Genomic DNA, 27,644 nt, shown 5'->3' with positions numbered 1-27,644 from the left:
TGGCTGGGGCTGGAGTGGCAATTACTCTCCCTTTTTCAGAATGCCTGTGTTCCCTTTGTTTTGGCCAGTGAGCTGCTTATACACAGAAGTACACCTAAGGCAGCATAACCAGTTCCAACAGAGCACCACTTTTTTTTTTTTTTTTTTTGTAATTAATGCTTCTTGCAGAATGGGACAAAAGGATGCAGTACTCCAGACAGAGCCCCTCACAAGAGCCAAGTAGAGGGGGACAGTCACATCCTTCCGGCTGGCCACCTCTTTTATAATGCAGCCTTGAACACAGTTGGCCTTCTGGACTGCAAGCATACACTGCTGGCTCATGTTCAGCTTGTCATCCTCTAGGACCAAGTCCTTCTCTGCAGGGTTGCACTTCCCCAGTCTGTCCAGGTCCCTCTGGATGGCTTCCCTTCCTTCCAGTGTATCCACTGCACTGCTCAGCATGGTGGCATCTGCAAACTTGTTGAGGGTGCGCTCGATGCCATCATCTGTATCATTCATAAAAGATGTTGAAGAGCACCAATCCCAAGACCAACCTCTGAGGGACACTGCTTGTGATCTGTCTCCACCCAGACACAAAAACACCGTGTGCCCCGGTGGCGCAGTGGTTAAAGACGCCGCCTTGCAACACTGGGGCCCAGAGTTTGAATCCCCCCTGTGGCGCAAGTGGTAGAAGTGCCGCTCTGCTACACAGAGGCTCGAATCCCGGGGGCTGGACTCAATGATCTCTAAGGTCCCTTCCAACCCGCACGAAACTATGAAACCATTGATCACAACCCTTTGCCTGCATCCAGCAAACCAATTCCTAATCCATTGAACAGTCCATCCTCCAAATCCACACCTCTCCAGTTTAGAGAGAAGGATGTGGTGAGGGACCAGGTCAAAGGCTTTGCACAAGTCCAGATAGATGACATCCTTCACCTTTCCTCCATCCACTGATGCTGTTACTCTGTCACAGAAGGCCACCAGATCGGTCAGGTAAGATCTGCCCTTGTTGAAGCCATGCTGGCTGTCTCAGATCACCTCTTCATCTCATATGTGCCTTAACATGGTAACCAGGAGGATCTGCTGCATGATCTTCCCAGACACAGAGGTGAGCTTCACCAGCCTGTAGTTCCCTGGGTCTTCCTTTCTCCCTTTCTTATAAATGGGAGGAATGTTCCCCTTTTTCCAGTCACTGGGGATCTCACTTAACAGCCATGATTTTTCAGACATGATGGAGAGTGACTCAGCAACCACATCAGCTGTCTCTCAGCCCTTGGATATCATCTGGCCCCATGGACTTACTTTCAGTTTCATGGATGAGGTCTCAGATTGCACTGTTAGAATGGGACAGAATCTGTTCCTCTCACCTACGCCTGGGGCTTCAGGGGCCTGGCAGACATGGAAAGGAGCCTGACCACCCGCGAAGACTGAGGCAAAGCACTCATTGAGAACCTCAGCTTTTTCTATATGTGAGGAAGCCAGTTTCTCCATCCTCATTTATCAGAGGATGAACACTCCTTGGCCTGCCTCCTCCTGCCTATGTATCTTTAGGACCCCTTCTGGTTGTTTTTCACATCCCTCGCTGAGTTCAGCTCCATCTGTGCCTTGGCTTTCCCAATCTCATTTCTACATGTGTGGACATCTTTGTATTCTTCCCAGCCTTCACAGCCTTGCTTCCACTTCCTATATATATTTTTTTTTTTCCTCTCAGTTTAAGCTGCAGGTCCTTGCTCAGCCATGCCGGTTGCCTGCCTCCTTTGCTTGATTTCTGCTGGGGAATGGAGAGCTCTTGTGCTCTCAGACAGGTGCCCTTAAAGAGCTGACGGGTCTAGTTCTGTTCCTATGCGCTCAAGGACAGTTTCCCAGGAGATCCCATCCAGCAGTTCTGGAGCAGTTCCCTGATGAAAGTTCACTCTCCTGAAGTTCTGGGTCCCAACTCTAGTTTTTGCAAGGCCTGAAATCCTCCAGATCACAAACTCCACCAAGACTGGAATGCCTCTTATCTGAACCTCTCTAATGATCTCCTCTGCATTGGTAAGCACCAAATCCACTAAGGCTTCACTCAGGTTGGTCCGTCTATTTACCTGGACCGGGAAGTTGTCCTCAACAGACTCCTGGAACCTCCTGGATTGTCTGTCACCTGCCATGCCACTATCCCAGCAGATATCCAGGTGGTTGAAATCCCCCATCAGGACAAGAGCCCGCAAGCACAACACCTCCTGCAGCTGAAGCAAGAAGGCCTTGTCAACAGGCTCCCCCTGATCAGGTGGCCTGTAGCAGACCCCAACCACTAGATGCCCTTTACTGGACTGATCCTTGATTTTAACCCACAAGCTCTCAACCTGGTCATGGTTGTTCCTCAGACACAGCTCTTCACAATCTATCCACATCCTAACATAAAGGGCAACTCCTGCCCTTTCTATCCCTTCTGAAGAGCCTGTAGCCCTCAATCACAGTATGCCAGTCATGAGATTCATCCCACCACATTTCCATGGTAGCAACCAGATCATAATTTTCCACCAGTCCATCACTGTTAGCGAAGAGCAGGTCTAGCAGGGCACTACCCCGGTAGCCTCTTGTAACAGCTGCATAAGGAAGCTCTCTTCCAGGCACTCTACAAACCTCCTGGATTGCTTTCTCTGTGATGTATTTCATTCCCAGCATATATCAGAGAAGTTGAAGTGTCCTATGAGAACAAGTGCTAGTGATCGCACAGTTTCAGCAGGTTGCTCACAGAATGCCTTGTCCTTGTCTTCATCCTGATTAAGCGGTCTGTGACAGGTGTTACAGGTCACTTCAGACTCTGCTTAGTTCTACTCCCTGCTTTTATACACCTTGCATTTAAGAAAGAAAATACATAATCATTCTGTAACATGAAAACTTTTAAGTCTGCACTGTCCATGTCTCTGAGGGAAAAAGGGAACAGCCATCAAGTAGGTCTACAAGTTTTCCATCCCAGGTACTCTGTTGTGTTGACCGATTTCAGCTACAGCATTAGGAATTCAGACTTTATCCTCCTTATGTAGGCCATGGGGCCAAAGCCGTCCAGTTCTTGAGCATCTGGTGAGGAAATGCCACATTGACTGTCCTACAGAAGTGGAGGAACACACCCTGCAGTCTCCATTTCACAGCAGGAGAACTGAGTAATAACAGTAGCAGATGTAGTCAATTGGGAAATCTAATGAAAAGGAACAAATATATTCTAAGGTTAACTCTAGCTTCAATGTTCTATTAAAATAGTATTGAAACCATCTCCAAGCTTTTACATCACCTGTATTTTAGGAAAATTCTTTTGTTTTGTAGTCTGAACTATGAACACCGAAGTTCTGAGTCCCCTTAACATTAAAAAAATCCTCATTAACACAATGCTCCAGTTTCAGATTCAGCAGCAGCTTTTATTTTGACAACCCCACATGACCTTTGTGACAGACTGTGGTACTCCTGTTACATCATGGATTTTGTTGTTTGTTTCTTCCACCAGGTGTTGAGGACAAAGAATAGTACAAGATTTGCTTAAAAGGGTACTACTGCAGCTTTTCTTGAAGATATTTACAATGTAGACTTGCCTGGGACATCTGAGCCATTTAGTTGAGCTGAGAACACTAACTGGTTTGATATAAAAGTGCAGACTTTAATGGAAGGGGAGACAACTGCTTCTTCAACACTGAGTGTCACATCTATACATCTCTATCTATACACAGAAGGACCATTTGAAAGTTACGAAACGGAATAGAGACCTTCTCAGAAAAGGCCACTCTTGATGGGGAGAGCAGCTCAATTACAACTAAGTATAAAGCCTTCCTGCCATATTCTCCAGTTCAGACCTCTCTGTGAGAAGCAGAAGGCTGGAATTAAAAGATGAGAACTCCTGGAGTGAGGAGATGAAGGTATGTGGGATATCTGTCCTGCCTTTCTGTCACTGCACTACCACAACAGTGAGCAAAAGACCAAGTACGGCTTACCTTGCCAGTATGAGAACATGAGGAGTCAAGGTCCTAAGAGTTTCATTAGAAGAAGACATCACATGTTGACTTAGTGACAACATTCCCTCTTCCCCAACCTATTAGTGTTACTCCATCTTTACCACAGAGGTCATTCTGAGAGCGACAATATGAAAAACACTGAACTTTCTTTACTTCAGTTATCTAGATATATTGACACCTTTTATACAAATGAAAGCAAATTATAGCAGTACATTAATAAATTCTAATACAAAAATGTGTATTTCATAAAATGTGATTTTTAAATGACAAAGCTCTACAGAAACATACAACTCCCTATAAAGACATCCAGTCCACTGAGCAATGCTTGCTCAAAATATCATTATGAACTAAATATGCTCATAAGTATATTACTGTTGAACTATACATTTGGATAAAACATTACTGAATCAAGAAGTGAAAACCTACTCATTAACAGAGTTAGCTGTACAGCTCAAATGAGAAGCAGCCACCAGCTGAGCTCAGTACAGCTCCAGGCTGGAGAAGCTCTGCCTTGCAGGTGGCCAATCACACCTTCCAAGCATTCATCTGTCACATTAACAGTTTAGTGTTATCAGTCAACAGAAGAGAAAGTAACCTAACCATTGGCAGTAGGAAGTCACAAGACACATCCAGATCACAGGCAATATGTTGCCTACATTATTTAAGACTAGAACTTTCTTTAAAAAAAAAAAGAAATTCCAAATAATCAAAACATTTTCCCCTATTGCTCTACTTCACATAAGTTTACTGCTTTGAAGTTTTAAAATATGAAATGACTGAACTAGCTGAATTAAAAGTTATACAAAATGATTGTCTATCAAACATTTACTTTATACATAAACGTTTTTGAAACTGATTTACAGTGTACAATTAGTTTATGCAGCATAAGCAACCATTACAATATCATTTTTCCCTAAGATTGAAAGCAGCCAACAATGTCTAAGGTCTTGTTCAAAGGTCCTCAGTCATCAATCCTAATTTACCTCACCTCACACTGTTCACATCCATGTTGTCCCACTGAGTACCACAGGGTACATTTAATAAACTGTACATTATTCTGTCTAACAATATGCTGCAAAACTGGTTAATGTGCAAGAAAAGCTCATTAACTTCAATGCTTTTTTAAATACAACGTATCTACAGTTTTCCCCAGAATGCTTCCGCTTCCTGAGCTAGACATAAAATACCTTAAAACAGGTTTGGACATAAATCTGAGACCCCATAAGCAAACTACAATACAATGCCTAGAGGAAAAATAAAAGCAAACCCCTTCTGGTAGCTCTCACTACTATTTGTTTGCACTCTAAACACACTTTAGATAGAACTAATAATCTGCTAAATAAGGTAGCAAATTCAGTATTTTCATATTCTATCCTATATTGTTATATATTGATCCTGCTTTTTACGACTTTATATAAACAATGTATACATCTCACAGGCTACTAAATTCTCCCTATATTCTTAACCCTGTCATCTGGGTGACTGGATTTAGTCATGCTATAATCTGCAACAGAGCATGCAACTTGTGGGTCTTTTTTTTGGTTTTTAATAACAAATCCAATTGTATTCAATACTAGTTTCTAAATGAAAGAAGATCAGGATATTGAAGTTACTCTACAGTTACATTTTCATGTTTTAATTTTTATAGAAATAAGAAATTCCTAATTTATCAATTAAAAAGAATAAATCTAATCCATCATTGGACGCAAAAGGGTTTTAGAGGTATTCATGATTTCCATTTTAAATTATTTGAATTTCACAAATCAGTTCTGAATGAAATTCTACTAAACATTGCAGTGACTTAGAGTAATTAACTACAGTATTAATTAAGCTTATACAATAAATTGCAACATAGTAAGCTTAAGGTGCTATTTCATCTGCCCTAAAGTCTTTCACATTACCATGTGGGCATCATGTCTGGGAACCAGACTCTACCAAGATGCTTTGAAACTTCCCAGTGAATCTGCTCTAAGCTGTATTTCTGGTCAGGAATCAGAACTTCCTCCATAATAGAAAGCTGTGAGAGACGACCGCCACACATCTTCACAAACTCAACAAAGGCACTGCAAGAGACTTCACACTCTCCTAGGCCAACAGCTGACAAATACTTGCACCTCTCAGCGATACGGATCAGCTCCTCATCCAGCGGCCGTAATCCATTGGCGCACACGACCAATTCAACCAACCGAGGACACGTCATCCCAACGCGGCCAAGTACATCTTTGCTTACTGATCTTCCGAAGTAAAGGTGAGTAACAGGGGTTTCCTCTCTGAAGAATGGGTCAAATTCATCTTCATATAGGAAAAAATACATCACAATGTTGACTTTGGGGGAGTGTTTAACAAAAGCGTCCCAGCTTTGCTTTTTAATAGTGTGAAATTCAACCTGTCCAGGATTTTCACTCACAACATCTATGCGAAGGTGTTCTAACCTGACATGTTTTTCAGAAGACAAGGCAAGCAACAGCTCATCACTCAGCAGATGGTAGTTGAGCGCCAACTCACGTAAACCATGACACTGATCAGCCACGCAAAGGATTCCTTGGAAAGCAGAACATTACGGAACAGGTTACATAGGTAAATATAACAGTAATTGAATAAGAAACATAAGAATTCGTTTCTGCATATCAAAAAATTGCAAAGAACGTGTATTTCAAGCTAGAATCATTATGTAGTATCAAATCTTACTGGACTACCAGAACATGACCCTTTTGTCATGTGACCAATGCCCTGTGACTTCCTTGAGCACAGGAAGATATACATAGATTACACGTTATGTACTTTCCCTTGGGAGTATGTGGCAAACATAAGAATTACATACTTTTAACTGTCCCATCATGCCCTAAGTCCACCTATAAATGCAAGTTCATAAATTACAGAATCATACAATGGCTTGGGTTGGAAGGGACCTCAAGGACCATGAATCTCCAGCCCCCCTGCTGCAGGCAGGGCCACCAACCTCCACATTTAATATAGACCAGGATGTCTAGGGCCCCATCCAACCTGGCCTTGAACATCCCCAGGGATGGGGCATTCACAACCTCTCTGGGCAGCCTGTTCTGGCATCTCACTACTCTCAAAGAATCTCCCTCTGATATCTAACCTAAATCTTCCCCCCTCAACTTAAAACCATTTCCTCTTGCCCTGCCATGATCTACTCTTTCTAAGAGTTGACTCCCCTCCTGTTTATAGGCTCCCTTTAGGTACTGGAATACTGCAATGAGATCACTTCGTAGCCTTCTATTCTCCAGGGTGAACAAGACCAGCTCCCTCAACCTGTCTTCATAGGGAAGGTGCTCCAGCCCAATCATGTTCATGGCCCTCCTCTGGACCCTCTCCAACAGCTCTGTCTTGTATTGGGCGTGCCAGATCTGGACACAGTATGCCAGACATGGCCTCATAGGGGCAGAACAGAGAAAGACAATCACCTCCCTGTCCCTAATGTCCACCCTTCTCCTGATGGAGACCAGGATATCATTCGCTTTCTGTGCTGCAAGAGCACACTGCTGGCTCACGTTCAATTTTTTGTCCAACAAGACCCCCGGGTGCTTCTCTGCAGGGCTACTCTCAAGGACTGTTCCTTCCAGCCTGCATATATGCCTGGGATTTCTCCAGCCTAAATGCAAAACCTTGCACTTTGCTGTGTTAAACCTCAATAGATTCACCCACTCTGGAAGCAGTATTGCCCATGCCTACATCTGACCAAGCAGCCAGGAACAAAATCTGACTGCCACCCAAGGAACGTTCACAGGAATTATATCTCTTGGATAGCTACAAGTTACTACTAGAGCCTCTTCACAGACATCCCTATGGCTGTCCAAAAAGGTTAACTATACTGGAATACTCTCATACTCACTGCAGAAGTAGTACAAGGCAACAGTACCCTTTGAACTTCTGAAAGAGGTTACTTTCTTATCCAGAAAACACACTATTTTTTTACTAGCTCAGCACTCAATCTGAAAGACTCTCGCAGAGAGAAGCAGCAGGATGGACTGATTCACAATCAATTAATATTTTATTCGGTAACAGTTGCTGTAGCTACCACATTCAGTCTCCTTCTCAACCAACTCTATTTTTTTCAGGGGTTTACTAGATTTGACCAAATTGAAGGCATACACTAAAGGAAACAAAACAGTTGCTTACCAGCTGGAGACACATGAGGACAACTGCTCATTTTCAAGAGTTTGAGCGTGTCACTGTTGTTGGCCACTAGCACTTTGAGAGAAGGATCATCAACTGGCGTGTCATCTATCTTGATTGATGATAATGACTTGGAGTTTACAAAAACTACCGTCAGTGCTGAAGCAAAGTGAGCCTGAAAAAGAAAGTTTAAATGAAACACTGGCACCTGAAACAAATCTCAGTGGTTTTTAGCTGTATACATTTGTACATAATATCCTTTGACTTACAGTAGCTGCTAAAAAAAGTCATATGTCATATTTTAATCTGACATTACAACCAAAAACAGTATGCATTTTTCAGTATGGCAAAGTATAATAAGTTTTGTTATCAGATTAAGTATTTACCAAACCAGAATGCCTAACATAAAACAGAAAAACTGAGAAATTGACCCAGGACAATCCACTATGTAAACTTAAAGCTATAGAAAAAACACAACCAAAGAGAAAGCATAGAAACTCTAATTTAGAGAATAATTTAGAAGCAGTGCTCCTAAAGCAGCATCTCCTAGAGTAAAGATTCCCAAGAACAGTTTAAGTTAGGCAAGCTTGTACCGTTACGTGTACCCAAAGGCAAATGGTACTACTGGCTGGCAGAGCACACGGGGTAGGAATGAATCTATCCTAGAACGCTGACTGAAGTGGTTCACAGCCAAGAAACAGAAGTTCAATTATTTACGCTACTTAACCAGTAATTAACGTAGGTCCAGTGTTCAAGGTCCTGAGCCTTTCTGGGTAACAACTGAAACTCACCAGTAAAGAAAGAGCCCAGAATGCCTTCACTTGAAAAATCATGGAAAAAGGAGCAGATTTCTGCTACGATGGGAGTGAGTAACTAGCTAATAATCATAATTTCTAACAAGATTTACTGAAGAAGTAAAGACAATACATTTCCTTTGCATTATCTTAACTACTCCACAAAGGTACCTGTTGCATTGATTTCAGTACTATTTCTGGATTGTTCATGTAGCTTGGACTGAACATTTTATGTTCAGTTATGCAGAAAGTGTTATGCGGAAAGGCTTGCCAATGGTACTGTTCATTCTTATACAGCATGCTTTTTGTTACACTTAGAACAAGAATTAATAATTGCAAATTAACATAAACCAGCAACATCAGTTCATATAAATGAAAATTGAATGTTCAAATTGGAAGCATGAGGCTTTAGGCACCGCTCCCAAGTACACTGACAATACTCTGATTATGTATGTTACAGACTGAAAAGAAAAAGATGCTTATTGATATTTTCACTTTGTATTCAGAAGGTGCTGGTACTGAGTTTTATATTCTCTGGATTTAGAATGTAACCCCCTCTAAGAAGGATATTGAAAAGAAAAATCAAATGAACTAAAAAAAATAATTAAAAAAAATATCAGTTCACTTGAAGACAGGTAAACACCAAAAGGCAAATTTTTCTCAAGAGTTGATTTAGGATCATCCTGAATATATTTTTAGAAGGAACATGTGAGTCTATTGGTAATAAAAAGGAAGTCTAATTTAGAAGAACTGACACTTTGTAAGACTACATACAGCATGAATAGCCACAACTGATTCTTTAGCTTGTAAAACACGGCTCTAGGAAACAACATGGAAGAGCTGACATAGCATTCAGATTAAGAATAAAATATACAATAGCTGAATAGACAAAATATTGTTAAATACATTAAGACTGCATTGTTCACACTATGTTTAGGTTTCCTAATAGTCACGTCTCAAAGCTCACTGAAAGGAAAAAAAAGGTACAAAAATCAAATATCTGAAAAAAGTCTTTGAAAATTGAGGATTAGAAACACACATTCAAGAGAAGCACATGACACAGCTGTGATAACTGACAAGGATAATAATTGATAATCCTTCTCCAGCTAACCTTGCTTAAACCCTATATCCTGCTTCCTTTCCTGAGGTTGTCCCTACCTCTTCCTTGTCCTTGTTGCCAGCAGCAATGACATCATCCTTATACAGCTAACAGCTTAGTTGTAACTGGCTCTTGACATACATATGGACTAGATTCAAGAAGCTGATAGACATCCTAGAAACTCTTGCATAGAACAGCCCAGGTTATCACAATTGTTCCTCTGCTCCTCAACAACAGAATCCTTCTACTTCAATAGCAGGACTGCTTGTTTAGAAGTATACACAGAGGGGACCTGCTGGTTATTCTTTTTTATTTATTTTACTTCTAGGTAAGTGGCCTTTAGTGCAATCTGGTTTTGGGTAAGCAAGCTAGGTAAAAAAAAAAAAAAAAAAAAAAAAGACTGTCAGATTTCAGATATGATACATTTTCCCTCTGAATCTAGCACTTAACTGCGTGACATCAAGTACTAAAGATTTCCTTAAAGTGATATGAATTTAAAAAAAATATACTTATGAATGACTGTAATTGCTACAGCAAGTTCACACGGGTTAAACTCTACATCTTAGATTATAATCATCTCCTAATAAGTCCTCCAGCCTACAGACTTGCAGCATGTTGCCCAATATTACATTCAAGCTAAGACACTGGAATATGTAGAACAAGATCTGAACTAGCTTCTCATGTGATACACAAGGTAAGTGAAACTTCAGTTACCCATCTTTGTAGATCATCTCAGCCCTTCCTCTTAGTACAGCCCAAGTTGTTTTTTTTGTTTGTTTTTTTGTTTTGCCAAAAGCTCATTCTTACAACACAACCTTTCATAATACTCTATGAATCACTGCAATATTTTTCTTATTTTTCTACAGAAATTTACACGCATTCAAATACCTTCGGTAAATCCATGAAGCTTGGCCGGGCTGTTGAAATTAGTCCAAGAGTTTTCAGAGAGCAATTCACAAGCTGTGATAAAATATCACAAGCTGCTTCTGCAGATTCCTTGCTACTGTCCACCTTAAGACAAAAGAAAATGCACTGAATCAGAAAATACCGCATCAAAATACAACCATTAGTGAAATAATGCAACTCTGTTTTCCTTTTTTCCCTCCATTTTATTTTCTGTCAGATGATGGTAAGCAAGAATGCACTGGAATTTCACTAATGTTCTCTTTCATTTCATTCAGGTACCCTGGCTACCCAGTGATGCAACCAGGCAGGTTCTGAAGATCGCCAGAGAAGGAGACTCCACAACCTCTCTGGGCAGCTTCTTCCAGTGCCATGTCATCCGCAAATCAAAGCTGATCTCCCTTGTGTTCAGATGGAATCTCCTGCGTTCCAGTTCCTGCCTGCTGTCCCTCGTTCTGTCGCTGGGCATCACTAAAAAGAGCCTGGCTTCACCCACTTGATGACTCCCACCCACCCCTTAGATTTATGAATATCCGTAAGGTTACCCCTCCAGTTTTTTTTCACCAGGCTGAACAGCCCCAGGTCTCTCAGCATTTCCCCATAAGGAGATGCTTCAAGCCCCTCATTATCTTTGTGTCCCTCTGCTGGGCTCTGTAGAAATTCCGTCTTTCTTGAACTGTGGAGTCCAGAATAGACACAGTACTCCAGATTTTGCCTCACGAGAGCAAAGGGGGAAAATCACCCCCCTCAACCTGCCAGCCATTCTCCTTTTAATGTGCCCCAAAATACACTGGCCTTCTTGGTCACAAGGGCACACTGCTGGCTCATGTTCAACCTGTTGTCCACCACAATACTCAGGTCATTCTCTGCAGAGCTCCTCGCAGCAGTTCAGCCAGTACCTGTACAACTGTATGTGGTTATATGCAAGGCTTTACACTTGTCCTTGTTGAACTTTATAAGATTATTCTTTGCCCAACTCTCCAGTCAGTCCATGTCTTGCTGAATGGCAGCACAGCCTTCTGGTGTGTCAGCCACTCCTCCCAGCTTTGTATCACCAGCAGATTTGCTGAGGGTGCATTCTATCCCTTCATTCAAGTCACTAATGAATTTGCTGAACAAGACTGGATGCATTATCTATAACTGGGGAACACCACTAAGTTACAGGCATCCAATAGACTGCACCACTGATCACAACTCTCTGAAGTCTGTCAGTCAGCTTAGGCAAGGACGTTATTGAGAGACAGTGTCAAAAGTCCAAGTACACAACATCTACTGCATCTACGCAGCTGGTCATGACATCACAGTAAGCTACCAGATTGGCCAAGGGCAGTCTCTTGGTTAATCCACATTGACTATCTCCTGATTGTCATCCTTTCTTTCACTTGCTTGGAGACAGGACATCCAGAATAATGAACATGAAGCTGACTGGCCTGTAGTTTCCTAGGCCCTCCTTGCTCTTTTGAAGGCTGGAGTGACAATGGCTTTCCTCCAGCCCACAGGTACCTCTCCTGTTCTCCATGACCTTTCACGGATGACAGAGAGCAGCTCAGCTATCATTTCTGCCAGCACTCATGGGTACATCCCATGACTGGCTTATTCTGGAGAAGAGGAGGCATGGGGAGACCCTATCACACCCTACAGCTACCTGAAAGGAAACTGTGGTGAAGTGGGGGTCAGCCTCTTCTCCCAGGTAACTAGTGACAGGACAAGAGGGAATGGCCTGAAGTTGCACCAGTAGAAGTTCAGATTGGATATTTAGAAGAATTTCTTCTACAAATGTGTGGGTAGGCCCTAGAACAGGTTGCCTAGGAAAGCAGTTGTGTCACCAATGCTGGAAAGTACTTAAGAAACATGGCTTTGTGGGCAACATTGGTGGCAGGCAGGCACGTGACTAGATGCTCACAGACATCTTTTTCAACCTTAATGATTCTATGATGCTACAACATCCCTTGGATTTGCACATATCAAGTTTGCCTCGGTGATCTCTGAGCTGATCCTCAACCAAGTTTTCCTTTCCTTAGACTCCCTCTCTTACCCCCACGGTCAGGGATTCCCTAGGGGTAGTCGTAAGAGTTACTGAATGCCTTCTTCGCTTCAGTCATTACCGCTACCTTCTTGGTGTCCTGCATTACCAGGGCAATGACATCTCATTCAGAAGCATGCTGACATTTTTCCTAGCCCTCTTCTTGCTACTGATACTTAAAGAAACCTTTCTTGCTGTCCAATACACTGAATGTGAAAACCAAGTCTTCCAGACTGAGAACTGCCACATTCCCTTGTAATAACTTACAATCTTAATCACAGAGACCACATCATCATTATGTCAATTACTGATATTTACGGAATATTTCTCACGCTCTGATATTTAGTTTTGGTGGCTCATCTAATTATCTCAAATATCAGAGATAAAGAAGGAATAAAATTCAGCTTGCATTAATTTTTAGAAAGCTATTATTAAAAAGCCTATGAAGTACCCTACCTTAAAGCTTACATACTGCAGGTGATTGGAATGCCTCTTTATTATTTGCTTGATCAATTCAGGATGCGTAGCCCTCAAGTAAGATGTAGCCGGTTGATTCAGTTCAAACTCAAAACACCTCCAGAGATCAGGCATATGAAACACTTGGTTCCAGCTTCGGCAGACCTGTGATGCATGAGCACGGTCCAAAAGGGGCAAGTACTGAAATACCTGCAGGATAATGTCTTGGAGCAGGTTACCCCAGTCAGGACTCTGCACAACTGCGGCTTTGTCATCTACACTCTTGTGCCTCTTGGATTCTTTCCCAGCAGTCTCTTCAGATGAACTGTTGTTCGCCTCATTAGTCTTCCTTCCTCGTTTCATCCTACAAAGATAAGAATGAATGTTCCATGAATTGTGTAAATGTAACAAGAGTTCAAATAAACCTAATGTTTATAGAAAACCACAGACAGAAAGATGCATGTTTTCTGTAATGACGTTTTTCCAGAAAAAAAAAAATTCCAAAAATTTCAAAATTTCTTTTGCCACAGAAAGGAAATAAAACCATCAAGTAGCAATGAGTAACAGCAACCTAAAAATCTTATCACCACCAAAGCAGATAACTTCAGTGTTACTTCAATTATAATTACCACAGCGAATCCACATACAAAAACTCTCAGTATTTCACTTGTTTGAGATGCTCAGAACCTATCTTGTTCCACTGGTTTGCTGATTATTACTTTACTTTCCCATCAGTGTTCTTCCAATCAATACTGTGAACACTCATTCAGTACTCCCTGTTTACCAGACACAACTCTGTTTGAAGTTGAAGGAAGAAATTTCAATTTAAGGTTGTAAAAAAATTCTGAAAATGAATGTATTCGTATCTGCAGGTGCATCTGATCTGTTCATTTTTATTCCCAAGCACAATTATTCTTTCTTAAAGCAAAAGATGTTATTTTAGTATGTTTGGCTTAAATCAATACCCTTAAAAACATATGTCATCAAAAACATGTATGTTTTCATTTTTCCAACCAATTAGTAAACAGGGATTGTGAAAGATTGACAATAACAATCTGAGAGGCTCAGCACTCCCTCTGCCTGTCCACAGAACAGGAGATAAGAGGAATCAGCAAACTTTCTTCCAAACTGCATTGAATTCAGCAAGTCTGAATCCAAAAGTTACCAAATTCTCAGTTCCATGTACTTCTTCCCCAGTCACCTAATGATACATATGTTACATGTTAAAGATTAAAAAACAACAACAAAAAAAAAAACAAACAGCACTATGTACCTCTGAAATTCAGCATCAGGTTTTGATCAGTGTGTTCTTCTGCAGATGCCAGCTTAAATCTGAACTTAACACCCAGTCATTTATTTTTAAAAGCCTGAATGCAGTGTGTACCACATCCTAAAGGACTAAACATGACACCTCAAACTAAACATTATAACCCCTCATTTCAGGTCTCTAAAAAGCTAAGAGTCTCCAAGGGCAGGGTAGGCTCGATGTGTTTGATTACCTCTGCGCTCTCATGATTTCTGCACTTCACACAGTGAAATCATTCCAGTGTAGTGTGCAACCATAAGCATAAAATTATTACGTGTTGTGATTCACCAACATGCCATTCACTTTCACCACATCTCTCAACAGGATGAGGAGGAGAACTGGTGGGATGGAAGAGAGTTAAGGTACAAGAATTCATACACTGAGATAAGGACAGCTTAATAAGAGGGAAAGGAGAAGAAGGAAAGTAAGAAATAAGACATGTGATGCAAAACACAATTACTCACCACTAACTGACCTATGCCCAGCCATGCCCTAAGTAACAGCAGCACCCCCCCAGTTTATTGTTCTGCGTAGCAACCTAAAGCACGGAACTCCAAATGAAACTTAAAGGACGCCTGTCCAGTTCACTTATTACCTGGACTATTAACTTTCTACACTACAAACAGCAACCAAGTAAAAGTTTAGAAGTCTTTTAAATAGGAAAAACACCAAGAACATTTATCATCCAGCATGTCATGGATTGTTTTCCCAGAGTGGGCATCTCCTTGAGTACCTATGAAACACCTAAATAGCACCTCCTACTCACAAGATAATAGCAACCTGTCAGTTGGGGTCTGGAACTACAAAATGTTGCGCTCAAACCCAAACACACAGTTATGGAAGACTGATGAACAGCATTTTCCCAGTTCTCTAATCCCACCAACACTGGGGGCAATCACAAGATCACAGGAGAGCAAAAGTCTCCTCTCACTTTCTGAGAACAACTTACTGTGATCCACAGCTCATGGCTATAAATCCATGCCAAATATTGCTGCTGCAGCGGAACAAGCTCTCCTGAGAAAGACCTCTGTTGCTGAGCTGCTGTCTACAATTGCACAGACTGGCACGCAGGAAAACTGAACATAGCAACATATCATCTGCAACTAACAAAGATGAAGAAACTCTATTTTGCTACTGAAAATTGAATAGATCCAGTATCTAAGCAATTTGCTAATTAGGCTGGTAAACTCACAGAAGATCCATCATGCCAGTGTCCACAGGAAACACTAAGCACAGCACAAAAAGTGGTATCTGTGATAAGCTAGTCCAAAATGCAATACTTCTTCAAACATCACATTGAAGAGATACTCCAAACGACTATGTTCTAAAGAGCAATTACCATACACAAGTTATTCAGGTACTCAATTTGGGGCAGCACACTTCATGCCTTTAAACCTTTCCAAATCCATTTCTTGTTCACCTGTAAGAACTACAGAAGGTAAATATTAGACACAGCTCCCCACATCTTCTATTACAGATACCGCCTTATCTTCTGATGAGAAGCTAACACACATGCGTATGTTTTCTAGTCAGCACACTTCTTTGACTATAATCAATCTCTGGATCTACTCCCCCATCACATTTACAGGCCATTGTGCAGGTACAGGCCAGCCTGGATGAGGTCTAAGCAGTTAAAATACACTGGTTACAGTTCAAAACACACTCAAGAAGCTGCTGGGTACCACATGAAGTTTCCACATACGTCCAAAAAGAGACAACAGAGTCATTACTAGAACTGCACTGATGATCCAATTCAGGTTACAACCTTCGAAGAAGATATAATGCCATGCGCTTTAAGTTCATGGTTAATAAGAAGGGGATGGAAGGACATACTTCCAGACAACTTTTCTGTTACTGACATTTCAGATGCTCCTGTAACTCAAAGAATCACAGAACTGTTAGTGCTGGAAGGAATCTTTGAAGGTCAGCTATTCCAACTCCCCTGCAGATAACAGGGACACCTACAGCTTGATCACATTGCTCAGAGCCCCGTCCAGCCTGATCTTAGATGCCTCCAAAGACACTTTCAGGGCAAGTTGTTCCAGTGCATTTTTCTCTAATGTTGTATAAAATAAGCTTGTAAAGAAAGTAAATCTTCCTGCAAAATTACTGCAAGAACAGAAAATGAAACTGGCAGCTATGTTTCCTTTCATATATACATCCAGTAGGCCAAAGAGTTGGCTGAATTTAGTTCAAGGCCAAGAGAAAAAAAAACCAAGTTCAATAAGGAAAGTACTGATGCAAGATTCCCCATGGGCGTGTCTCTGTACACTAATTGCCGGTGCTAATTATCAGCATTTGTAAGAAGCTGTTTTTCATTCAGTGACCGTTTAACCCTTCCTTCAACATGTGAGCCATCACTCTTCCTTTCAGCTCACTCCCACGACATACACCTGACCTGTTTTCCCAAACTTCTGTTATAACTACCACAGATCTTATAACAAAGCTGTTGACAAAAGCAGGAAAACAAACACAAAGACAGGAAAACAACCAACTCTATCAAACTACAGAGGTGCAATATCCAGATGCACGACTCCTAGAGGTTCTCCAGACAAACTTCAACCCATCACATCAGCCTGTTTCCGAGTCTGGCAGCCACCGAAGGGCAGGAGCAGCATAGCACAAGCTCAGCGCGTCGGTAAAGTCGAGCAAGATACAGACAAAACACAGTGGTGGTTATTTAAAAAAAAAAAAAAAAAAAAAAAAAAAGCTGTGCACGGCTCCGGTTGTTTATCCCTGTGCCGAGGAGGCTGTGAGGCAGCCCCAGAAGTCGCGACACCCTCAGCACCCTGTGCTGCCGCCACTCCCACCGGTGCCTCAGGAGGGCCGGACCCCTCTCCCAGAGCCCCTCACCTGGCGGCTCCCTGCTGCGCCTTGCGTCAACCGGGGCTCGGGCCGCGCTGCCGCCTCCACTCCGGCCACATGAGCCCCTCCACCGCAGCCGACCCCGGCGCCTCCTTCGCCCGGTGACACGTCCCACTCGACTCGCCTCGTCCCAACGCTTCTCCTTGCTCCGCTCCCCCCTTTCCCTCTCTGTTTACTTCGCGGCAGCGGAAGCGACGCAAGCCCAACCAAAATGGCGGCGGCGCACTGCGTAGCGCCGCTCCTCCTCCCGCCCCCAGGCGCTGAGGGGCGGGGCTGCCCGTAACGGCCGCCCCTAACGGTCACCTGAAGCCGTTAGGTCGGTGGGTGTATGTGTTGTGGGGTGCTCTGCGGGCAGGAGTGGAGGAGGGAACCTCAATGAAGTTAGCGAGGGCAATGCTGAGGAGGAGCTGGGTCTCCCTGGACCCGAATCTATCCGTCATTTGAAAGCCCGATGTCAGGCTGGCCTTTGGGATTAATGTAGCGGAGAAAGCTGAGCTTTCTTGGCATAGAATGAAGGTCTTGGGGTACGGCCAAGGAGATAAAGTGATGTGAAGTGATAACAGCTCTCCTTGGTTGTGAATGTTTGTGTGTTTCCTCTGCAAATATGCTGCACTGCATACAGTGCATTATGCAGTCTTTTAAGTGGCTGAAATTTTTAAAGTTGAGATTGCCGAAACGTACAGAATTGTGGAATGGTTTTCCCTCAATCTTGATTTTCATCAGAAATGTCTTATAAATAGCTGGATGTGAGCCAGTGATCTCCCCCTCTTGCAATGCTGTTGACACAGAGTAGCAGTTCCTCAGTGATGTCTGAGATGTCAGTGTCTCTCAGTTCCTCATGAAACACCTCTCAAAAACATATCTGCAGCTTTGCTTATGTGCTTGAAGGCTGTTAAAAATAACCTTGATTGTCTGGTTTGTTTTTGTTACTTTTGATCTAGTTCCTTGAGATCATTGGTGAGAGAAAAATTACTTGTGTACAAACAGCAATGCTTTCCCATGAGAAATGATCATTTTAATATTGAAATTATATAATAGAATCATCACTTCTCTCAAACTCAAGATGTCCTAAGAGGTTTACTGTAGCTCAGCCATTATGATTCTGTCTGTATTTGTCTAAGTCTTGGAGTCTAGCCTTCAGCTTTTCAGGAAAACTGGGTTGAGAGTTGAGTTCTCTCTAGTGTTAATGAGCAACTCAGTTATGCTTGTAATAGCATGTAAGTAATGTGACTGCTGTGATAAAGTTCTGGTGTCTGCAGAAAAATGTCTTTTGAAAAGTGAGTGGAATATCTTGTGGAAAAATATATATATATATTTTAGGGGGGTCTGTATAGAAGAGTCAGGACAGGGCTGTAATTTCAGTGTTTTGAGGTAACATTTTATAACCCATAATACACTGTGTAGGTATGATGACATACTGAGGGAGATTTATTGCACTGCTTTGCAGTTTTATTTTACGTCCTGATTCTCAGAATTAAAAATAGTCTGCTTCAATTCCTGTGCCCTTACTTCCTTTTCTGTAATTGCTTGTGTTTGTTTTAGGCACACTCTGTGTAGGAGGAGAAGAGGACATGCAGAAGGAACTCTGTGCATCACACTAGCTGGTGGTGTAGCAGCCAGAGTCAGTGTGAACAGCAGTACAGCTCTGCATGGAGCCAATTCAGGCACAGGATATGGTGGAAAGCATTGCCAACTGTGCCTGTAGTATCTACTAGCAAAGCATGAGGATGGGGGAGTTTGCTAGGATTGAATAAAAGAAAACCTAAGAGCAGCTGATGGTGTGGGCATCTTCTGGCACCTGATGAGCACCTCAACGCTGGCTCTGGGCAAAACTATGTCTATAAAGCTCTTGGACTCTGAGGTAGCTAGAGCTTAGACAGGTGGCAGCAGGTAGAGAAAGACCCAAGTTAATGAAGACAGCATTTGCAGGTCTCTGGGCTGATCTGTGGAAGAGCTGTGAGGCATTCTGGGAACATCGCTGGTGATTGTGGCTGAGAAGTGCTGTGAGCAGAAATGGGCTATAAAGCAACTTCTGAAAGGGTGCCTCACCCGGCTCTGAATACTGAATTGTATGTAGTAGAGCTGGGCCTGACCTAGGATTTTCAATCTGCCAATCTCAACCATTTTGTGAAGTTTTTGCCTTTCTGGTTGGAGAGTCCCTCAAAGCAGAGGTTTGAAGCAGCCATCACTATCATCATGCAAAAATGAGCAGCAGTGCACAGACCCCCTTGCATAAGAGTTAAGAACAATCTCTGAAAACATCCTGACTTCTTACAGGAGGTCTTACCACATCAGGCTGAGGTGGTACATGTATGCTTCTTGCTATTTCAGCTGACAGACTGCCTATAGGAACTGAAAAAGCCTACAGTGATATGGCAACAGTGAGGTCTTGGCTACAGGTACTGTAGCTTTTACAACCAAAAGTCTTTTTTTGTTTTGATTTTTTGGCTGTATTCAAGTAGTTCTGAAACAGTTAGGCATTAGCTGTGCTCCAGCCTAAAAAGCCTGGCTCTTAGGACAGATTGTCTTGAGGGAGAAAACACGGCATGTGCAGTACAACTGGGGGATCAGGCCCAGCCAGCATGGTTTCATGAAGGGCAGGTCCTACTTGTCCAACCTGATCTCCTTCTATGATCGAGTGACCCACCTGGTGGATGATGAAAAGGCTGTTGATGTGGTCTAGCTTAACATCAGCAAAGCCTTTGACACTGTCTCCCACAGCATTTTCCTGGAGTAGCTGCAGTCCATGGCTTGGAAAGGTACACTGGGTAAGGAGCCGGCTGGAGGACTGGGCCCAGAGAGTGGTGGTGAATGGAGTTAAATCCATCTGGCAACTGGTCACGAGTGGTGTTCCCCAGGGGTCAATGCTGGGGCCTGTCCTCTTCAGTATCTTTATTGATGACCTGGATGATGGCACAGACTGTACCCTCAGTAAGTTTTAAGATGACACCAAGTTGGCAGAAAGTGTCGCTTTGCCTGGGGATAGCGAGGTCCTACAGAGGGCTCTGGACAGGCTGGATAGCTGGGCTGAATCCAATGGGATGCAGTTCAACAAGACCCAATGCTGGGTCCTGCACTTTGACCACAACAACCCCCAGCAATGCTACAGGCTTGGGGCAGAGTGGCTGGAAGACTGTATAGAGGAAACATCTGGGGACTTTGGTTGATGCTTGGCTAGATATGATCTAGCAGTGTGCCCAGGTGGCCAGGAAGGCCAATGGCATCCTGAATTGTATCAGAAATAGTGTTGCCAAGGGGAACAGGGAGGTATTCATCCTCTGTACTCAGCCCTGGTGAGGCTGCACCTCAAATACTGTGTTCAGTTTTTGGCCCCTCACCACAGGAAAGGCATTGAGGTCATGGAACATGTCCAGAGAAGGGCAATGAAGCTGTGAGGGGTCTGGAGCACAGGCCTTGTGAGTAGCGGCTGAAGGAGCTGGGATTGTTCAGACTGGAGAAGAGGAGGCTCAGGGGAGACCTTATCGCTCTCTACAACTTCCTGAAGGGAGGTTGTGGTGGAATGGGGGTTAGCCTCTTCTCTCGTGATAGGACTGCAGGGAATGGCCTCAAGTTGTGCCAGGAGAGATTCAGGCTGGATGTTAGGAAATACTACTTTTCTTTCAGAGTGGTCAGGCACTGCAATGGGCTGCCCAGGGAGGTGGTGGAGTCATCAACCCTGGAGGTGTTCAAGGAACGTTGAGACGTTGTGCTGAGGGACATGGTTTAGTGAGAACTGTTGGCGACAGGTGGATGATTGGACTGGGTGATCTTGTAGGTCTTTTCCAACCTTGGTGATTCTATGACTATGATTTGTGTCTGGCTAGGAAAAAAAAATGTGGAGGTGAAATTATTGGAGTTGTAAGAGATTTAAATAAGAATTAAGTAGACCAAATCCACCTATTGTGAGAGTACTGCCTGACGTTTGCAAGAAGGACATGGGTAGCCCATTACAATTTAATGAAGATATAGGTTGTGGAAAATATGCAGAGACTTGTGGGATGTGGCTGGCACACCTGGTCTGAGTTATTCATGAACACCTTATTCCTCAATAGACTGCTGAAAAATACAGGAAACACACACTTGTTTTTCATTGATACCAAATGTTTTCTAGTAATGGATATCATTAGAGAAGCTTCCCTTTCTATTTCTGTATTTCCCTACAGGAAAGGTTTTCTAGGAGGCAGGAAGCACTTACACTGCTAGAATACAGCAACAGGGACTGACAAAATATGTACGCAGTATCTGTCACACACAAAGAAAAGCCAAATAGAAGAGGAGATGAAACTCACACTTTTTTAAGAAGGAGCCAGCTGCAGGTGAAATGGTCCTTAAAACAGAAGGTCTCAACCTAAGTCTTGCACACAGGACATTCTGATGCTACTCATGGGCACAGAAAAATAAGTAGACAGAACTAAGGATGAGTTAATCAAGATGAAGCATTGCCTGCAGCAGGTTGATTTCTTGGTATTGTTGCCTGTAGTGCAGTAAGAGCTGTGGTGAATTGCTGTAAAAGGTTCCCCAGAACTCTATGTCTGGATATTTCTGTTGCTAGAGTCTATAGTGATTCTTTCTGGCTGGATAGCTTGAATGGCTTCTTCATCAGGAAAAGCTGTATCACTTTTCTATGTTTTGTAGGATTACATAATAAAATTTTCATCTTTGATGCAGTAAATCTCAGCCTTGCTTTGGGCAAGAGTTCAGTACAGATGGGCTGAGTATGGTGAGCCATGCCAGTGACAACACAGATGGGAGTTGAGCATTTCCATGGCATGGCCCATAGATCACAAGCTGAGAACAGTACTTGAGGTTTCTGGAAAAGGATGGTGGCAGGTCGGGCTGACCTGACATGCTGCCAGTTAGAGGAGCTTTGTGTTTTACAGCAATTTTCTGTCCCGTGGGTCTCCTTGAAAAGCAGTTTAGCTGTCTCTGACTGGAGTTGAGAAGTTAATAAGATTAGCAAGACAGCAGTTGTGAAATTAAAATATCAAATGGGTTTGTTGCTAAAAGAAGGCTGGCATTTGTGTTAGGATCAAATGCCTTGGTAGCTAGGCAGTGAAAGAGGGTACCTTGACTCCTGCATGGACATACTAATGCAAGTTGCTGGTGTTGATGCTCCTTGACAAAGTCCACTGAGAAAACCTGTCTCTGAGCAAGTACTTTTAAAGGGCTGTCATTCAGGTTCATCAGTCAAGTTTCTAAGCCTGGTAGGATTTACTAGAATGACATATTACTGCAGGTGGACTGTACTCTGCCCATCACAGTGAGACAACTGAATCTACAGGCATCCAGGCATGGTACGTTTCCCCATAATCATAGAATCATAGAATTGCTCAGGTTGGAAAAGACCTCAAAGATCATCAAGTCCAACTGCAGCCTAACCATAGTACCCTAACTGTAACAACCTTCTGCTAAATAATATCCCTGAGCACCACGTCCAAACGGCTCTTAAACGCATCCAGGGATGTTACTCAACAACCTCCCTGGGGAGCTTATTCCAGTGTTTAACTACCCTTTCTGTAAAGAAGTGTTTCCTAACGTCCAACCTAAATCTACCTTGGCACAACTTGAGGCCATTTCCCCTCATCCTGTCACCAGTGAGACTTGCCCTGCTCTCACTATAAGCACCGTTCAGGTACTGGAAGAGAGCAATGAGGTCTCCCCTCAGCCTCCTTTTCCCCAGACTAAAAGCCCCAGCTCCCTCAGCCTCTCCTCATAGGGCTGATTTTCCAAGTCCTTCACAAGCCTCATTGCCCTTCTCTGGACCTGCTCCAGTACCCCCATGCCCTTTTTGTACTGAGGTGCCCAAAACTGAGCACATTTCTCGAGGTGAGGCATCACCAATGCCATGTACAGGGGCAGGATTAATTCCCTAGTCCTGCTCACCACACCATTCTTGATACAAGCCAGGATGCCATTGGCCTTCTTGGCCACCTGTGCACACTGCTGGCATATTCATATTCAGCAGACTGTCCATCAGCACACCAAGGTCCCTTTCCATCAGGCAGCTTTCCAGCCACACCTCCCCAAGCCTGTAGGGTTGCCTGGGGTTGTTGTGACCAAAATGCAGGACCCAACTCTTGGACCTACTGAAACTCATGCTGTTAACCCTGGCCCATTGATCCAGTCTATCCAGATATCTCAGTCATGCCTTTCTTCTCTCTGGCAGATCAACACTCCCTCCCAACTTGGTGTCATCTGCAAACTTACTGAGGGTAACTTTGATCTCTGGACTCTCATCAAGATCATCAGTGAAGATGTTAAACAGAAGCGGCCCCTGCACTGAGCCCTGGGGGACAATGCTCATGACCGCCAACTGGATTCAACTCCATTGACCACAACTCTTTGGGGCTGGCCATCCAGCCAGTGCTTCACCCAGTGGAGTGTATGCCCATCCAGGCCATGGGCAGCCAGCTTCTACATGAGAATGTTATGGAGGACAGTGTCAAAGGCCTTACTGAAGTCCGGGTAGACCACATCAACAGCCTTACTCTCGTCCACTAAGCGAGTCACCTCAACATAGAATGAAATCAGGTTTGTCAGACAGGATCTACCATTCATAAACCTACAATGACTAGGCCTGATCCCCTGGCTGACCTCTAATTGGTCCAAAATGCTTCCTGAGATTATTCGTTCCATAACCTTCCCAGACACTTAGGTGAGACTGATAGGCCTGTAGGATCATCTTTCTGGTCCTTTTTGAAGATGAGCATCACATTCACCAGACTCCAATCCACTGGGATACCCCTGGTCAGCCAAGACTGACGAAAAATGATGGAGAGTGGTTTGGCAACCACATCCGCCAACTCCCTCAGCACTCTAGGCTGCAGTCCATCCAGCCCCATGGACCTGTAAGCATCCAGCTTTCAGAGCAGGTCCAGAACCATCTCGTCATGGATCATGCAGGGCTTATTCTGTTGCCACTCCCCATCTGCCAGCATAGGGGACTGTGTTCCCAGGGAGTAACAAGTCTTACTAGTAGACTGAGGCAAAGAAAGCAATAAGTACCTCAGCCTTATCCTGATCCTTGATAACTAAGTTGCCCTCAGCAACCAACAAGGGATGGAGATTCTTCCTAGCCTTCCTCTTGCTGTTGTTGTGTTTATGGAGCAGCTGACTGAGCAGAAAGATGACTGGTGCTTGTTCATGCAAGTAGCTACAGAGCTAGAGGCCAAGCTACAAGCAGGTAGTTGCATGAGGGGTTCATGCAAAATGGAGGCAGTTTGGTGCAGGGGCACAGCCCTGACTGACTCCTCTGATGGAACAGTAATGGGTTGCAGGTATAGCTCGGGGTGCAGGGGCCTCCACCATTGCTGCCCCAGCTGGATGGGGCTCTCACAGGCTGGTTTGCTCCTCAGCCACCTGTAGGTCTTTAGGAGCAGACCTGAGTTGGTGATGTCACTGATGCCAGGACAAACAGTGCGTTAGCTATTGGAACTCTGAATAAGTGACTCACAAATGCTACATCTGTCATACCAATTTTGTCCTCCTTGTAGAGGAGGTGTTTATTGTCCACTTTTACTTATGGCTAACTCATGGGGTCTGTGTAGAAAAAGAAAATACAATACTTCAAGTTCCACTTATAGGGTTTTCCAAACCCTAAAGAAACATTTGCATCCAAAGTACTCAAAGTACTCCTAAGACTTGTGCTCCAGACACCTCATCAGCTCTGTTGCCCTTCTCTGGACATGCTCCAAGGCCTCAATGTCTTTCCTGTACTGAGGGGCTCAAAACCGAACACAGTACTCGAGGTGTGGCCTTACCAGTGCTGAGTACAGGGGGATGATCACCTCCATGCTGACTACAGGACCAGTACTATCTCAGGTGCCTCCTGAATCCCAGCAGGCTGTAAGGAGCATGACTGTCAGACCTCGTTGGTGACTGGTTAATTGTGTTGTGTTAACTTTTACTTTAATTGGTATGTGCTGAGTAAGTAGATACACCCATGAACGTTTAGGCTGTTAAATGAATGATGTGTAAGCCAAACTGTGGATTCACCTCGGATGAAGCAGACAGGGTGGTGCAAGCAAGAACTGGGTGCTTCCACTGCATGGGTTGTGGAACAACAGCTGACAGAAAAGCATGTGAAACTGCTGGGAAGGTACAAAGCCACCTTACTGTGTGCTGAGCTGATTAGTGGCCTGCACTGACATCTGGCTATAATCAGCAGCTGAGATTGGCGCAGGGAGAAGAGGTGGTGACGTCAGTGTCTCGCACTGCGTAGGAGAGGAGTGTCCAGTGGTGTAGGTGTGAGCATGGGAGATGAGCTCTGCCCGAGAGTCTGAGCCTCACACCTGACTGTGCTGTGTACCTGTGAGAAGGAATCAGAGGGACAGCTGTGTTGAGCAAAAATATTCCAACACTGCCTGTTCCTCACTCAGTCCTCTGTATACAAAGAACGTGGCACATTGTTTGTCATTCCTTTTTGCTGTAATATCATTTTCTTAAATTAATTCTAATGTTATTCTAAAATGAAAGGCTGAAAATCTCAAAAATTGAATTCAAGTGGAACTGCTGTACTAGACTTGGAAATTTTCTGAAAATGCTCAACTTGTCTACTCTGTAATATTTGCTGCAATTCAGGGCTGCAAGGACCTGTACCAAGAACTTATGCAGCAATCACATGGCCTGACAGATCCTCACACCCTGTAGGTTGGTGCAGTGTCCACTAAAAACACTGACTGAGAATAGACTGGGAGGAGCCAGCAGCCCTTTTAATCCCTAACAGATAATAAAAAGGCAGGATAATAATAGGTTGCACCACATTCAATTTTGGTACTTTTTCCTCATCTCATGTCTCTTTCATCAAAGGAACCTAGAGCCACTGGGACCAAGCGAAGGAAGATGAGGAAAGGTGGAGCAAACATCTAAGCCAATATTGTGTTGTTTTTAAATTGGGGAGGTGAAAATTCCTTCCCTGGGTAGAGCAAATAACTGGGTCTTCTCACAGCAGGCTCCTCTGACTGTATAGCATAATCTTAAATTCACCTTACCCTTCTGTACCTCTTGAAGAACTGGCAGCTCTGCAAAGAACAAGGCTAGCTCAGCTTTCTCTCTTCTGGAGGGTTAACCAAGCACAAAGGCCCTGAATTTCTGGTTCTGTCTTCTGTTTCCTGCCAGTACTCTGGGCTACTACTTTTTGTGCTGCCACTTCATGGCAGAGAGTAGAGAATAATGGAGGCATCTTAGGAAGGAAGGAGAGGCAGTGAGAGGAAGAGCTGAAATATCCACTGTTGTTAACCTCACTGGGTTACAGGAAGAGGCACCTAAAATGGAAATAGTTACCAGAAAGCAATAGAAGAACAAAAAGGGCTTGTCTGTGGTGGATGAGGACAGAAATAAGGACCTGAGAGTCCTAGTGAAGAGCAGGAAAGCAATGATAAGAGAGGAAAAGTTTAATCTGAACAGTATGGCAGGGAGTTGTAATAAATACACTTCCACCTTCTGTCCTTTATATTCCTGTCATAGAATTACCCAGGTTGGAAAAGACATTGAAGATCATCAAGTCCAACCGCAGCCTAACCAGTACCCTAACTCTAAAAACCCTACACTAAATCATATCCCTAAGTACCACAAACGGCTCTTAAACACAACCAGGGATGGTGACTCAACCACCTCCCTAGAGAGCCTATTCCAGTGCTTAACAACCCCTTCTGTAAAGAAGCTTTTCCTGATACCCAACCTAAACAGCCTGGCACAACTTGAGGCCATTTCCCTTTGTCCTGTCACCTGTCACCAGTGAGAAGAGACCAGCCCTGATCTTTCAGATATTGGATGAGAGTAATAAGGTCTCCCCTCAGCCTCTATACCTGTTCTGCAGGGGCAGCTGGGAAGGCAGAGGAATCTCTGGGAGGGTGCACCTGCATCACTGAGCAGGGGCCTTTTGCCACTGCCCCACACCCCCTGATTGAAATTTCCTCCATGAGAAATGGTAGGATTAAGCCTTCTTAAATTACTGATTCAGCAAGGAGTTCCACTCATTTTGCTGCCCCACACAGTCCTATGTTCCTACTTTGTACAGCTAACCCATGCTAGAGATGTCACAGACAGGAAAGTAAGTTGGTCTCTCTCCTTGGGCTGGCACTGAGCTGCTTTG

At 43.6% G+C, this 27,644-nt stretch overlaps 1 protein-coding gene across 1 annotated transcript; it reads right to left on the bottom strand.

The window, feature by feature from the left end:
- Positions 1-3,351: 3,351 nt before the first annotated feature.
- Positions 3,352-17,800, bottom strand: FBXL3 (F-box and leucine rich repeat protein 3). Its single transcript, XM_015851625.2, has 5 exons — positions 17,540-17,800; positions 13,381-13,744; positions 10,887-11,009; positions 8,109-8,280; positions 3,352-6,506 (listed from the first exon to the last, which is right to left on the bottom strand). Exons 2-5 carry the CDS (start codon positions 13,741-13,743, stop codon positions 5,863-5,865), a joined length of 1,302 nt encoding a protein of 433 aa, XP_015707111.1. The 5' UTR covers position 13,744; positions 17,540-17,800; the 3' UTR covers positions 3,352-5,862.
- Positions 17,801-27,644: the final 9,844 nt, after the last annotated feature.

Source organism: Coturnix japonica, chromosome 1, assembly GCF_001577835.2.
Source record: "Coturnix japonica isolate 7356 chromosome 1, Coturnix japonica 2.1, whole genome shotgun sequence".
Classification (NCBI taxonomy): Eukaryota; Metazoa; Chordata; class Aves; order Galliformes; family Phasianidae; genus Coturnix; species Coturnix japonica.
Note: the sequence above shows the minus strand (reverse complement) of the source record. Positions and strands in the feature narration are given on the sequence as shown.

Coding starts and splice junctions, on each gene's coding strand:
- FBXL3 (XM_015851625.2), bottom strand. CDS start 13,743: ATGAAACGAGGAAGGAAGACTAATGAGGCGAACAACAGTTCATCTGAA. Junction 8,281..10,886: donor GCTTCATGGATTTACCGAAG/GTATTTGAATGC, acceptor TTTCTTTTTCAG/GCTCACTTTGCTTCAGCACT. Junction 6,507..8,108: donor TCCTCATGTGTCTCCAGCTG/GTAAGCAACTGT, acceptor CTGCTTTCCAAG/GAATCCTTTGCGTGGCTGAT.